This window comes from Dendrobium catenatum, unplaced genomic scaffold (assembly GCF_001605985.2).
Source record: "Dendrobium catenatum unplaced genomic scaffold, ASM160598v2 fragScaff_scaffold_621, whole genome shotgun sequence".
NCBI classification, from domain to species: domain Eukaryota; kingdom Viridiplantae; phylum Streptophyta; class Magnoliopsida; order Asparagales; family Orchidaceae; genus Dendrobium; species Dendrobium catenatum.
In genome coordinates, this window is record NW_021319083.1 from 30,587,791 (window position 1) to 30,602,816 (window position 15,026).

Below are 15,026 nucleotides of genomic sequence, written 5' to 3' on the forward strand. Positions count from 1 at the left end.
ATGACTTTCTCTCCTTTCTACATTATTTGGGGATTCAAAATTCAAAACCTGGCCCCTAAAACCTGCTCTAAAATGCAGTCCAGCAATTTTCCACTTAGAAACTATTGTCCGGGAAACTCCAACCAGGCATAGTGCTGCCAGGTTTGCTTTTGTTTGCTGGCCAGCACTCCTCCAAGCACTGTCCAGAGATTCCTGCAACCCTTTTTCTTCTGTCCAGCTGATTGGTGAAGCCTCGAGTGTTGTTTACTACCCAGGTGTTGCCAAAGTGCTGTCCCAAACAGCCAAGAAATTCGTGTTGCCTTCCATCCCTTCCCAAACACTCAAACGACCACGTTGGAGCTCCGGATTGTCTTTCCCTTGGCAAGTCTATCTAGCTGTCCTGCAAGTCCCAAAGGCCTTCCTTGCTATTTGAAGACCTCTCTGGGGTGGTAGCTGCTGCCCAGATTTTTGGGAAGCTGTTTGGATTTTTGTCCAGAAGTATTTCAAGTGCTGGAACTGCTGCCCAGATCTGAGAACTTGCTGTCCAGAGTTCTCCACAACTCCCGACTGCTGTCCCAATTACTGTGGTTGCTGTCCAGAGGAGCCCGCACCGTCCCCTTGCTGTCCTGCTAATTGGAGAGGCTCCCAAAGGCTGTTCGAGGCAGCTAGGAATGTCAGATTGCTGTCTACTTCTCCTCCAACACTCCAATGATCACAATGGAGCTTCACCTCTCATCTTCTACGGGTGAACTCTTCCCCAGCTCTCCTATATTCCTAGTCTATTACTCTATTGTGGTTGCACTTTGATTCACTATGAGCATGCTAGTTCTCCTTCGCTAAAACCTAATACTACTAGAGAGTTGAGCGAGGGATTCTTGCATCGTGCCTAATATTATTCTTAGCATTGGGATTTATTGTTGAAAATCATTCATGTATGCAATGTTAGATTAAATTGGCTATTTTACGATCTTAACTCATATGCATGTAATTTAGCCTAAACTTGTCTTACCGCTCATTATGTTTTCTTTTGTCGTTCAAAATCAATACAAAGATATAATTATTATGCTCTAAAATTAAGAGTGCAAATTCATTAAGTAATTCATCTTCGCATGTACGTTTTACATCATATGGCATCTTGAATTTGGCTGAAATTTGAGATCTCTTAGATTTAGGTTTTCCTTTGGGCTCTAGCGGCGTCTAGAGATTTGGGAGAGATCGATCCTCGTCTCAAATAGAGTATCAATTGTATCTTTAATCAAATAATACAAATTATTTACTCTTTTTTGGTTTTGTGTGGATTTTGGTAGAAAAAGTTCACTGTTTTCCGAAGATTGATAGGAAATACTTGAAATCTACAAGTGTTTCCTATCAGAACTTTTCTTTCAAATATCTTTTATATGCCAATTATATTATTATAATATACATGTGAATATCTTCATGAAGAACAAAACTTTTGTTTTAGTTGCTCTTTCATAATATTGAAATTTTTATATGAATAAAATAAATAAATAAATATTGTTTTGAAATTTTATGGCATGTTAAGATCTAACCTTCCATTATAATCCCCTAATCCCTCTCCATACTTAGAGCATCCAAGTTTAGTCGTAACATAGCCATCATTTAATTATTACATTAACTGATAGATCATTATAAGCCCAGAGAGCATATATACAATATACTTTCATAAAAATTCATATTTAGCATAAATAACAAGAATTAGTCAAAATGGTACCATATAGATGATCTGAAAATAGCAGAAGCCCAACATCTGGCCAATCATCAATATAAATAAAATACCACAGCTAATTACATTTCTTTGTATTTAAAGCACAATTAATAAGCCCAATTGAGGTGCTTACCTGGTACAACTGAGCCAACCCAAACTGTTGGACTTCCTGAATTATTATGGTATTAGCATTTTGGATATTCAGCCCATTTTCAACTATGTTTGTACAGATAAGGATCTTGATGTCCCCAAGAGAGAACATTTTCATTGTTTCTTCTAGTTGCTTTGAGTATTGCTGTCAAAAGAAACATAATAACTTTTCAGCGGTAAAACAAAGGAGAGGTCATTGAAGCGATAGGAAATATAATTAGTATGAATAATGATTAAGTACTCAGCAGAAATAGTTCCTTGCAGACTAATATTAGAACCTAAGGCAAACTTAATATCAAGCTGAATATCTCGTAATGCAAAGTTTACTACAAATATTATCCGATCTCAGTATCTCCTTGAGGTAGCAATCCTAGCTGAATAGTATGTCAACATTCATAGTACAGGAGATTTTTCTTAATAAGTTAAAAATTGGAACTTTCTTTAAAATGTGATAAAAAAAATTTCATTGTTGTTTTTTCTATCAAGAAGAAAAGAGTTTCATATCATAGAAAATTTTCTCTAATGCCTATTTCTGTTTTTAGGTAAGAGAGAACAATCTTTGCTCCTTAGTGAGGATGTGGAATCTGACCTCTTTTTAAGGCAAATCGACTTCCACTCAACGATATAAATTTTATACTTCAGAGTGGAGATTTCTCTATTTTTTTAACAAACAAACAAATGGAAGAAGACTCGCTTGTCCTCATTTTCATATTTTCAAGAGCAAACAAAAATACCCTGGGAGAGAATTTATTGTTACATAAACTTTTTTTTTCTTTCTCCAGACGGGAGGTTGGAGGTTGAGACTGAGGGAGGGTGGGGGCATATTTCTACCGTCTCTTCTTGAAATAATCTAGAAATTCATCCGTGATTTAAATAAATGAACAAAAAAGCGATCTTGCCTTCAAGACGTACAATCAATGAAATTTCTTTCAAATTTTAGGAAGAACTGAGCAAACATTAATACCAAGAGAGAAAGCCAATATGAGTATGATTAAATAGCATTTGACATTGATAAAAAATTAAATTTCCGAAGTGACATCCATTCAGGATTTGCCATTTGAGAATGATGAACCTTCAATATGTTAAGCTTTAAAGAAAAACTGTATCAAGTACAAAATCAGTGCAGGCTCCCCAACAAATGAGAGCTTTTATAATTTGACTTTATGAAAAATAAAAGAAAATATGAGCGGAACTAGTCAAGTAAAACAGATGCCACGTTACAAGCCAACTGACCTTCCCATGAGCAATAGCAATCGCAACATGTGAAAATGATTGCTCAAGAAATTCCATTACCTCTTCTAGGTCTGTCAAAAACAGACAAAATCACTAACATCATATATCACAACACAATTAGCAGCAAAAAAGTTATAGTAGTCTCATCCTGCAACTCCATAATAAAATTCATTTTTATACGAATTGATCATCATTTGAGAATCTTACATCACATGTAAATTGAAGGTAGTTGAATATTTGGCCATGACTTTTAAAGTTGACACTTTAACTTTTTAATATATTTGGTTGTTATGTAAGCTAAATTTAATCTGCATCATTAGAACCAAAGGAATAAATAAACCCTGATACAAATACATAATATAATTAATATAGCCCCATCCTATTATGGCAGAATATATCTAGTATAGAAATTATTTGCATGCGTAATGCTGATAGAAAGTAAATTCCGATTACACGTTAGCATGAAATAATCTGAAAATATTGCACTGAAATTTTCCAAAAAAAAAAAAATCCACCAAACGGGAAAGAAACAATCACCTTTAATTCGAGGCAGAACATAGAAAACTTGACCACCACGGTCTAACTCAAATTTGATTGCAGATAGAACCTTCTCTTTACTATAGGCTGATAGATGAGTCTTTATAGGAACTCTTTCTGGGGGTGGTGTTGAAATTAAGCTGAAAAAGAATCAGGATGAGGAATGCTCAACAAATACAAGACCATGGTCATCATTAAAGAAACAACTTTTGAGAAAGGCTGATTGAATGACTTAAACATTCATGATTCATTTAAAACCCTCTTCTTTAGAGTATTTATCATTGCAAGTTGATCATTAGTTTTTTTTTTTTTTTTAATGTTAAAGCTGCAGTAATCCTATGGAATCTTAAAAAACAGTAGGGTTCTCATCCAAGATGAGTTGAAGATATGCATGGATCAGATATACAAAAAATTGATTGAAATTAGGCTGAAAATTGCACATGAAGTCATGAATGGCAACTGCACGCTATAATTGCAATAAGTTTCATGCATGACGGGCCCCCTCATTAAGACCTATTAATGATGTACATGAAATAAATCAAAATCATTCTAGCGTTTTCTAGATCATTTGATTATTTTCTTTTAGTATTATTAGAAAATAGCATTTTCAGGACTTATCATATTAAAATTTCAAGTAGTTCATGTTATCTAATAATCATATTTCTATGAATAGAGATTTCAATCCTTACGAATTAAATTTGAATCAAAATTCTCCTTCTTCCTCTCTACTCTATCGTCTCACTCTTTCCATACAATTCCAAATATCAAGACTCTCTCCTCTAGAATCCTCTTACACAGTTTCTCTCAATGGTGAAAAACAACAATCCCTAGAAAGGAAAGCATGGTTTTCTATAATACCCAAATCCCCTCCCAATTTTTCTCTCTCTAAACTCTCTCCAATCCTTGCACACCTAAAGGGTTGACTTCAAGAAAAGGAAGTTGCAATCAAAGACAATTTGATAGAACAAAAGAGTGATCAAACAAGCCAATTATCAATAAGGCCCCATCATCAATTTGGCATCAAGAATGATATTTTCTATGTTAATTCTGACATCAAAGGGAAATTTCTTGAAGTTAACAGCTGAACTCTAGCCATCATTATCCTTCCCTTCCCTGTACTCATCCCACACCACCCCTTCAACCAATCTCCATACGCCTAATCCTACCCATAACATCGTAAGAATATAAGACTGAAACATTATAATGGATATGGTATAAATTTCATTGAAAGAATATTATAGAAATTTCCCAACCAGTATAATAATACGCATTATATTTCGCATTATAGATCAAACATAATATGATGCAAATGAGCATATATATCTATTCCTCGTCAATATGATAACAAAAATGTATCATATTACAACCATAATTATGCCAATTATTACATTCATCGCGAGTGATAAAGATATCATTAATCATCTTCAAAAATAACAATTTTGATGAATATGAACATCCAACTGTCTATTGCAATTGGTTCTTTAATACATCAAAAATTTTCTATCATGAATTAACTAGGAAAACAAATTATGGCATCAAAACTTTTATATCATGAATTTATACTTGATCATCTCATTTAAGACCATCTCATTCATGATGGAAAAATCAAATCATGCGCCAGTTTTTTGAACATCAAATGTTAAGTTCAAGTAAATGTGTACTTTCCACAATTTAAAAACCTAGTCCTTATGTTGATTTAGTCTTTTGAGGATTGCTACTGCGATGAAATGGATTTTACATATAAGCTTAATGACAAAGATAATTAGATGTCATTTATTGAGTCTCTTGTTAAACCAGAACTTAAGGCTATTCTTAAGACTTTTATTCAACCTAAATTTGATATCATGTATGGCCCTATTGCGCAGCCTGAGACTAAAATCATTTCTACCAGCGTTCTAATTCAAAAGTACATTAAGATTATGAAATTGAGTTGATTCATAAACTATGATATTATTACCAGATTTATCTCCAAATATATATAATGTTGCAGAGATTCCAAAACTTTCGTTTGGTTCTGCACCAAAAACTATAGGTTGGGTTAGTATTACCACTAACATATGACTATACTATCCTCGCCATTAGAATTGAACCGAGAAAAATGTACAAAACATAAAAATAGTTGAATCTGAAGCCTCCAAATTTTATTTCGAGCAGTCAAAAAGATTCAAGTCATAATCATGAACTAATGCCATCACCATTTACTCATTGAAAACAGTCTTCAAAGAAAAGGCTTTGGAATGAATCTTAAGGAGAACAGTGTAATATCAGTTTTTGCTCCAGGTTCGTCCGGGACGAAGTTGGATCGTCCGGGACGATCGGTACAGGTTGTGCAGAAAATCAGTTTTGGTTGTATGATTCGTCGGGACGAAAATTGGATCGTCTGGACGAAAATTCTCCCGTGAACCCTTCGCCCAGATCCTGGTTAAGAAAGGTCTCTCGTCGCGATCCGGCTCGGGCGGGATCCGTCCCCGTCGGGTCGGGTCGTGACAAACAGTTCTATTGGTTCTAGAGAAGTTGATATCTTCATCAAAATTATTCTAGTAATTTTGGATTATTTTAGCATCTTTATTTCAGTTTGAATGTGTCTAATTTTAGAAATATTATCTTTAAACGATAGAATTTTTAAGACTTATCTAGATTTAAATTTTAAATAGTTAAATTTTTATTAAGTAATCATTTTTTTTATAAATAGAAATTTAAATGTATGTAATTGAATTAACAACAATAGAATAAAATGAGAATCAAGACTACCCTTATTTCTCTTTTCTCTCACTGGTCTCTCTTCCCACGACTCCCTCCTTCACTTTCTCTCCCTTATTGTACAGGTCCAATGTCCAAATCTCTCGCAACATAATTTTCTCTCTTGACATAAAACATTAATCCTAAGAAAACACTACTCGGTTTTCCATAGAATTGAAGCTCCTCCCTTCATTTCTCTCTTTAATATCCTTTCTCTCCTCACTACTCTTAAATCAAAATATTGATGTCAAAAAAAAGAGGCTACAACCAAAGGCAATCTTGATACACAAGGAAGCCACAATCAAAAGGAACAAAAGGAAGGGAAGTTTTGAGATTGATAGAAATCAAGCAATTTCGGGATTTATGCTTCATACTGTGAAGGAGAGAATTCCATTAGAGAGGATCTTGGGAATTGTAATTGTACGGCAACTAAGAAATAGTTGAGGAAGGAGAAAGAGAGAGAAAGAAGAAAGGATTCAACCAGAATCATAATTCAAATTTCATTCTTTGATGGATAAATTAATTACAAGCACTGAAAACTTTATTTATAGAAATAAGTATTCAAATACATAATAGAAGCATCCTATTTAAAATTTAAAACTTGATAAATCCAAAAAATCCTATGATCTTAAGAAGTTAATCATAAAATTAAATGCATTATAACTGTAATAAAAACACAGAATTATCCAAAAATACTAGAATAATCTTGAAAATTCTAGAATAATTTTGTTGCATGTCTTGTAGTATATTAAAAATAACTATGAAATCAGCTCCAATGATCAGAAAATATGATGACAATCAAAGTGAAGGACAGTCGAATTCAATGTATCCAAAATGGTTCAGCCTATACACTTAGATCCATTGAAGGTAAGTTCATAAAGACTACTCTCCTCCAATTGAAGGACCTACATGCAAAAGAAGCCATTATTCATTTCACAGCAAACAGATATTTTCCACATTTTAATGAAGGATTTTGCTGATACAATGTTGTATTTGGGGAAAATTTCATAAATATGGTAGCTTAATGGTGCAGAGTTTATTTGACCTTTTAGGAAGACTGTCACACTATCCAGTGAATAAATAAGCTTTTCCAGAATGTGCTTCGAGTACTAACATATTTAATCTATTCTTTTTATTTGATTTAGAATATGTCAAATTTAAGTACAATACCTATCATTTGGTACTTAATTGTTTTGATGGATCCTTGTTGATGGTTGGTGTAAAAATTGTGAAAGTATAATATAAAAAAAGGAAAGATATTATTGAAACAACTAAATATTTGACAGCACATTGTGAACCAACATCAAACTAACACCATATAGTGGACGGAAGCAAATTAGTATATTTACCTAGCATCACGGAACCCAGTCAAAGCCAAGTAAAGCGTGCGTGGAATAGGAGTGGCAGAAAGAGTGAGAACATCAACTGATGTTTTCATTGATGCTATCTTCTCTTTCTGTTTTACGCCAAACCTCTGTCAATCAAAAACTAGAGAAAAAAATCAGTCACCCTCCATGTTCAATACAGAAACTGAAGTAATGTGATGCAGTATATCTGCCCTGCAGTAATGTGAAAGGTAGCAAATGGTAGAGCAGCCATACGTGTTGCTCTAGTTTACAGTGCACAACAGAAGTGCAATTAAGACGCACTTTACGTAGAACACTTTAGCCTTGTTTTTTATTTGAACTTGCAATTCTAGATTATTGTGTTTGAAAATTGGCATAACATAGGATTATTATGACACAAAAAACAATTGATAAAAAGTTAAATTTGCTGATATTCTTATTAGCATTTTAAACAAAACATGTTTTTGCTCATGTTCCTTGCTTAAACGGTATTATATCTTGTTGAAAAGCATAAGAATGATGTCCTTTCTTATGTGATGCAGTTCTTAATTTCCCGTGTCATGGTAGCGATGCATTTTAGCCATGTATGTATGTGAAAATTTACGCAAGTATTACAAAGTCATGATTTGATAAAACGGCACCTTAGCTTGCAATTTACACTGAAGCAATAAGATGTATCTACTCCACTTAGCATATTGAGCACCAAAATGTGGTTTAAATCAGAAATCAAATTTTGTTGAACAACCTGAAAATTATAATAAAGTTCTATCATAAATTAGAGCATACGCGATGATTTACGTGGAACAATTGATCAATAAGTTGCTTCAAGGATTGAGGCTAACTCAAGTACAAATTCAGAAAAGAAAGGAACAACTAGGAGCCCATGTAGCAGATCTGATTATGGATCTAAAGAATAAAAAGAAGAATATGATCATAAAAATGACAACAGCAAGCTGCTTAACATATAGCAAAGTTCAAGTTACCTGATTATTAACAAGGTTCAAGCAGGCTAAAAAATTGAATTAATGGATAAGCAATAAAAATTAAGGAATAATATGAAAAACATATAGCCAAGAATCAATTAAACAGACAAAAGATTTCTTGAAAGAAAAATAAATTAATTTCTGCCTCGGTAAACCATTCAAGGTATCAGATTAGACGTGTTCTATAAATGTAGTAAAAAAATCATTTGATTATTTCTAGCTATATTATTGTTTGACATGTTTAATGATATGATAATACCCAACAGTCTCCAAAATTTTCACGAACATGGGAGATAAAGGGGAACCTGTTCTTCATCAACAATAAGAAGGCCAAGATTGTTGTAAACCACCCGATTGCCAAGAAGTGCATGAGTTCCAACAATTATGTCCAAATCCCCATTCTTGATTGATGAAAGATGCTCCTCTTTCTCTGACTTCTTCTGAAGAATAAATCAAATTTATTTTGAAGATATGAAGATGGAATAAAAAGCTGTTAGAATGATTTGCATTGAGTCAGTTATGCATTACATGCTCATGGTAACAACTCTAGGTACCTCTAAATATTAATGATAGCTGATAGCAAGTATTTCCTTACTACAACTGCAATGAGGAAACCATGATGCCCATATCAATAAAATCAAGGTCTCTTAAACACATTTCAGATTGGAGATACTGTCTTCTTTTTTTTCTTCATTTTCGGCATCATGACAGTCATCAACAATGATTGTTGCCACAATTTCAAGCTTCAGTTTTCCAATAGCATGCTGATTGAGACCAATAATAATTTAAAGGTGAGAGTCCTCTCCAACTTACCAAATATTGCTGAATTATTTGACTTCATCTTAATAACTTTATATTCTATATGAATATTATTAGGTCATAATGAGAAAAAATATTTTGCCCAAAGCTCCAAAATAACGAGAGAACTCCATTTTGAAATGGGCTTCTCCCATTTTTTTTATTTTTTACTCACTTGATGGGAAAAAAACATTTTCTATTTAAGAGCAACATATCACATCAATTAATCTAACTAACCTATATTTATGACTATTTAGACACATAATATATAAGATTAACTTTTACAAATTTTGTTTAATTATTCGTTAATAATTCACTATCATGTTATCATTATTATAGGTTAGCCAAAAGACTCGTAGCAATTACAATTTAAAAGATTGTTTTGTTTTTTAATCAAATAGATGCAATTTAATACTATAAACAAAATTAAATATACAACTTAATTTTAAAGATTTGTTGTATCAAAGCAATGAATAAAGCAAAGTCAAATTATTTTAATCATAAAATAATTTATCAATTCTATTCTTTTAAATTAATTATACATTATCACCATTTACATTATAATGAAAATAAAGCCAAATAAAATGAGAGAAAAATACATAAATTGTTCAAATTATTATATGACATGAGTTAATTGTCCCTGCATTGTATGAGGTTATCTTAAGTAACACAATAAGGAAGTTATTTTTGGGTACATGTGACTAATATATGAGATTAAGGACCCCGTGATAACACATTAGAGCGATGCTTATATTTAAAAAAGGATACATCCTAGGTATTGTGTGCTTAGGATTGTGGTAAGCATACCACAAGCAAAAAAATTTAAGTGTTAATAGTCAATAAGAGTGTATATATACACACACACAAAAAGAGAAAAGCTAATAGTCGGCAAGTCACATTTAGGAGCTAGAAAGGAAAGTGTATATATACACTAAAACACACTAAGAGAATAGCTAATAGTTGATAACTCACATTTAGAATCTAGAAAGATGGTCTAGAGAACAAAGTAAGTAACCAGAAATAACATTCAATCAAACATGTTCATTCGAATCTATCATACCTGAAACCTACATAACAGGCCAATGCTGATATGAGGATAGCTACAGAAGCGCTCCGAAATGACATCAAAGTGTTGTTTGGCGAGAACAATAGTTGGCGCCAAAACCATTGCTTGTTTCCCAGCAGAAACAACAATAAAGATGGCACGCAGGGCAACTTCAGTTTTACCAAAACCGACATCTCCACAAATAAGCCTGTCCATTGGAGTTTCTCTTTCTGTCAAGTCTTTCTCAACATCAATAAAGGCCTGTCAAGGCAACCTACATAAATCAATTCTGCCCTCTATCAAAGTAAATAAGTTATCAATCTAATAGTGAAAAATATATTAGGCTAAAAAACAACTAAGTTTAAGTTTAACCATAGAATTATAAACGGAGAATACTTCATTATTAACAAATATATTAATAGTAACCAAAACTCATTGAAATCACTAAATTTGGAAAAAATTAGTCTACGGTGCCCAATTTTATATATTCACAAAACAGCTTAAATAATTAAGAAAACCTATGGAAACAAGTGTACGGAAAATCATAAACCACAAAGTTATTTAATTCATGATAGTATCGACTATCGAGAGAAGGTGATGCGATACGTTTCAAAAAAAATCATTCGCAATAAGCAGGAAAATGGAAATGCTTGATAGAAAACAAAAGAACCGAAGGACAATATGTGACCCATGACGAAATAAGGTTTGAGTAAAGGAACAATACTAACTGAAAGAAGGATATTCTTTAAGATAGAAAAAATTTGGTCCAGAACAGTAGTTTAAAGTGTATGTGTTTAATATGTCAACATATTAAATACCTAGGATGGTATTACACCTCATCTGTACATAAGTTAAAAAACACCAAGATCTTTCTGTCCTCATTTTCAAGAAATGCAAATAAGTCAAAAAAATTTGCAAGGAATAGAAGAAAGCCTGTAATATCTCATTAAAAACCTGATCATTAGCTAAAACGTCATCCTCATATCTAAGGACATGGATTTAGAAACCCCATGCAAAACAAAGTCTTGCCATCAAAAACAGAAATAACTAAACTAAGACTTCGGCATTTGAATGATGTCCATTAGATAGGAAAATGTAGTATCTATACACCAACAGTTTCATCAAAGTAGAAAATTTCAGATAATTCATTCACAGAAGCTTCATTCTTATCTCAGCTGTTTTGAATGCTCTCCATTGCCATTAAAAACTAACTAGCGTAAGAAAAACTAACTATAAAATCTTTTAACCATCATATAGTAGCAAATGTATAATGTTATAAGCAGAAGCACGCAATTCATAGCCTGCTATTGACGTATTGTCATGGTTGTCACCATATATTTAGAATTAAGCCTCCTGGGCAAGGATTGAAAAGTCAAGAAAAGTGAATTTCAGATATTTTAAAAGTATTAACATGGTATTGGCCTTTCTCATATGCGTATATCTAAAAATTAAACAGCAGAGATGTAATAAGTTTTTCACGCTTAGGACAGGACAAAGAGAACAACCAAAAAGAACTAGAGACCAACCAATAAAAGAGCATCAAAGAAGATTTTCTTAGATGCAATACCTGTTTCTGATCTTGTGTGGGATCATAAGGAAACTGAGATACAAATTCAGCCATGGCAGGAGTTCTTCGATATGAGAGCCTCTTCTGCTTCAACCTGTGTAGATAGAGTTCCATCAAGTCAACAACCATTTTCTGCACAGCAACCTTTCCCTTTACCCTTCTTCTCTCCCATGCACTAGTGTCATTCAATTTGCTCAATGCCCGTGGTCTTCTGGTTTCACTTGGACTACAGCAAGCACAATTGTATAAATATTAAGTACCTCGTAAAAAAGAAATTTCAGCTTGATAAGCAAACCTCCCACGTTTCTATCATTATGATATTAATAAACTTATTTCAATAATCAGCCAGGTGGATGAACTAATTTATACTGAATATGGTTCACCGAAATTGGAAGCTGGATGAGCTAAATTAACTCATTTTTAAATATATGATTAGTATTATTCAAATTATCATGCATTGCAGTACTGGAATAAGCCATTTACAATGATGTTAGACAAGGAGTTTCATTCATTATTTAAATATGCATAGAATAAACATATTTCTTAAAACAAAGAAAAGTGTAGTCAGATTTTTTTTTAACTCAAAGTAACCGAGTTACTTTACAACGTTGACAAGTTTTGACACTATGTTATCTGCATTTCTCATTAAAAAAAAATACATTCCAAATAGAGTAAGAAGATGTTATAGAACTGTGTACATATCACCACTTCTGTACTTACATGGTATCTTTTATAAAAAGAAACAGTTACAACAATCTTCTGAAGTGGAAGAACAATCATTTTATTATAAAATAATAATAGTCCTATAGCACTTCATTAAATCATAGAATTCCGTTATGGTGATTTAGCAATGTCCACCATGATACTGATGTAGGTTCTGTTCTTGTTTTATTAAGGTAAAACACTATCACCATAAAGCTATCCTGAACATGACTATTGTAGTCAAAGCCTTGCCAATCAACAAGGGCCAAAAACCTAAAAGATATGCAAAAATGTAAATTCCCCTCCTAGAATTTGAAACCCTTCAAGAAAATAAAATTAAATCCTTAATCATTGAGACGCCTTTGGTGCAACGGTTGGAATTTCAATAGAAATTTCAAAGTTAAGCATGCTCATATAAGACCAATTCTAGGATTGACGAAAATTTAAGATAAGTGGCATCCTGTGAAGTTACACTAAACTGGTGAAACATGAGGTCGTTAGGCCAAGCAGACAATATCACAATAGTAAAAAGTTATGGCCGTCACAGATGACATCAAAGCAATTCACAAGCTGAAACTAAGTGGAGGAGACTACAAAACCCCTTAAGAAAATAAAGTTAAATTCTTAATTATTGAGGAGTTTTGGTATAACGGTAGGAATTTTAGTAGAAATTCTAAAATTAAGAATGCTCGCATAAGAGCACTCATGGGATGCTTTATCTACTGGGAAGTTACACTAAGAGGACAATATCTTAAAGCCATTAGGTCAAAGCAAACAATATCTTGATGCTTAATAGTTTGAGTTGTTACATAGAACACCTTCATTACACCTTCATTACATGAACATGTTATATTCAATCCTGCAAATGAACATAAAACAAGTGCGAAATAAAATTCTGACAATCAAAGTAGCTCACAGATTATAGCGGTAAAGCATCCTGGCCGCCTGCTTGACAGGAAGCTTTGCCATCCCATCCGCATACTCGATGAAGACATACTCCGTGGGATCCGAGGAACTCTTGGACACATCATACTTGATCGCTACAAATCTCCCAATACCCACCTTCTTATGCACAACATAATCTCCCGATTCAAGCGTGTAAGGATCCACCTTATAGCCAATCCCACCCTTGTCCTTGTTGTCTCCCTTGAGCTTCTGAAGCCCAAGTTGCTGCTGCTGCTTCACTGTATTGATATACTTCTCCACCTCGGTGGAGTTTACTGCTTTATTCCCTGCCCTCAAACCCTGTCTCTTACCGAGTTCTTTTCGTATTCTCTCGTTTAATATGGAGATGTCGTCAAGATCGGAAGACGAGTTACCCTTCTCCTTCCAAGGTGCCACCGCAGGGCCACGGGACGCCTCCGTGTAGACGGCGTTCGTGCGGACTGAGAACTTCCAGTCCCTGCATGGGCATTTCGAAGGAGATGGCTTCGGAGGACCAAGCTGAACCAGGAAGTCCGAGAAAAAAAACCGAAATGATAAATCACGATGCTTGCTTTGCAAGTTTGGAAGCGGAAATGCTCCGGCCGAGGCCATTGCTGCAACCCAGTTTGGGTCTATCGAGAACTGAAATTCGTCATGCGAGATTGGGATGAGTGAGGGTTTTGGGAGGGTTTCGGTGTGGATTTGAGGGAGATGGTTTTTGTGGACAGAATTAGGAAACTGAGCCCGACGAGATTATTTGTACCGTTGGCTAACGGGTCTCCACTAAATTATTTTTCTTAGGGGCTGTTTGATATTGGATTTGATTTAATGTAGTAGGATTCGATTCTATAAATCTGGATTTAGTAAATATTGAGACCGTTAAATTCTGAAAATTATTTGATATAAAAATGTTAAAGCTTTTTAAATTTTGAGAAACTGTTTGAATGTTTGGAAACAGATTTTAGGGTTTAAAATTGTTAGAGATTTAAATCTAAAGTAATAATACTGAATTACTTTCACAACTTATCTAAAATTCAAAAAATATGAAATTACTTAAAAATGTATTTAATTAATAATTTTATTACTAATTCTAATACTAATTATCAAATAATGTAATTAAGTAATTCATTAATCACTTAAATATTCTACAATTAAGTATTAATTTAATTATTACTTATAATGTTAATTATATAATTAATTATTCTATTTCAATTTATAAACCCTAAGCTAATTATATTCATTTTTAATTACAAATTATATAACTAATTATTTATTTAAGCTTAATTAAATTACTTAA

General features: G+C 33.2%; 1 protein-coding gene across 3 annotated transcripts in view; it reads right to left on the reverse strand.

Moving 5' to 3' along the window:
- The window catches only part of LOC110096395 (ATP-dependent DNA helicase At3g02060, chloroplastic), a 42,944-nt gene extending 28,476 nt beyond the window's left edge, over positions 1–14,468 (reverse strand). For 2 of the 3 annotated variants that reach the window (XR_002303082.2, XM_020822323.2), the window contains exons 1-8: positions 13,722–14,468; positions 12,104–12,329; positions 10,552–10,797; positions 8,999–9,133; positions 7,714–7,838; positions 3,626–3,765; positions 3,089–3,159; positions 1,839–2,000 (exon numbers count right to left, since the gene is read on the reverse strand). Coding sequence is in view for 2 of the 3 variants with exons in the window: in XM_020822323.2 (XP_020677982.1) it covers positions 1,839–2,000; positions 3,089–3,159; positions 3,626–3,765; positions 7,714–7,838; positions 8,999–9,133; positions 10,552–10,797; positions 12,104–12,329; positions 13,722–14,341 (1,725 nt within the window). In the remaining variant the exon portion in view is untranslated. The remainder of the gene's footprint in view (positions 1–1,838; positions 2,001–3,088; positions 3,160–3,625; positions 3,766–7,713; positions 7,839–8,998; positions 9,134–10,551; positions 10,798–12,103; positions 12,330–13,721) is intronic. The other variant, XM_020822324.2, reaches the window with a different exon arrangement.
- Positions 14,469–15,026: the final 558 nt, after the last annotated feature.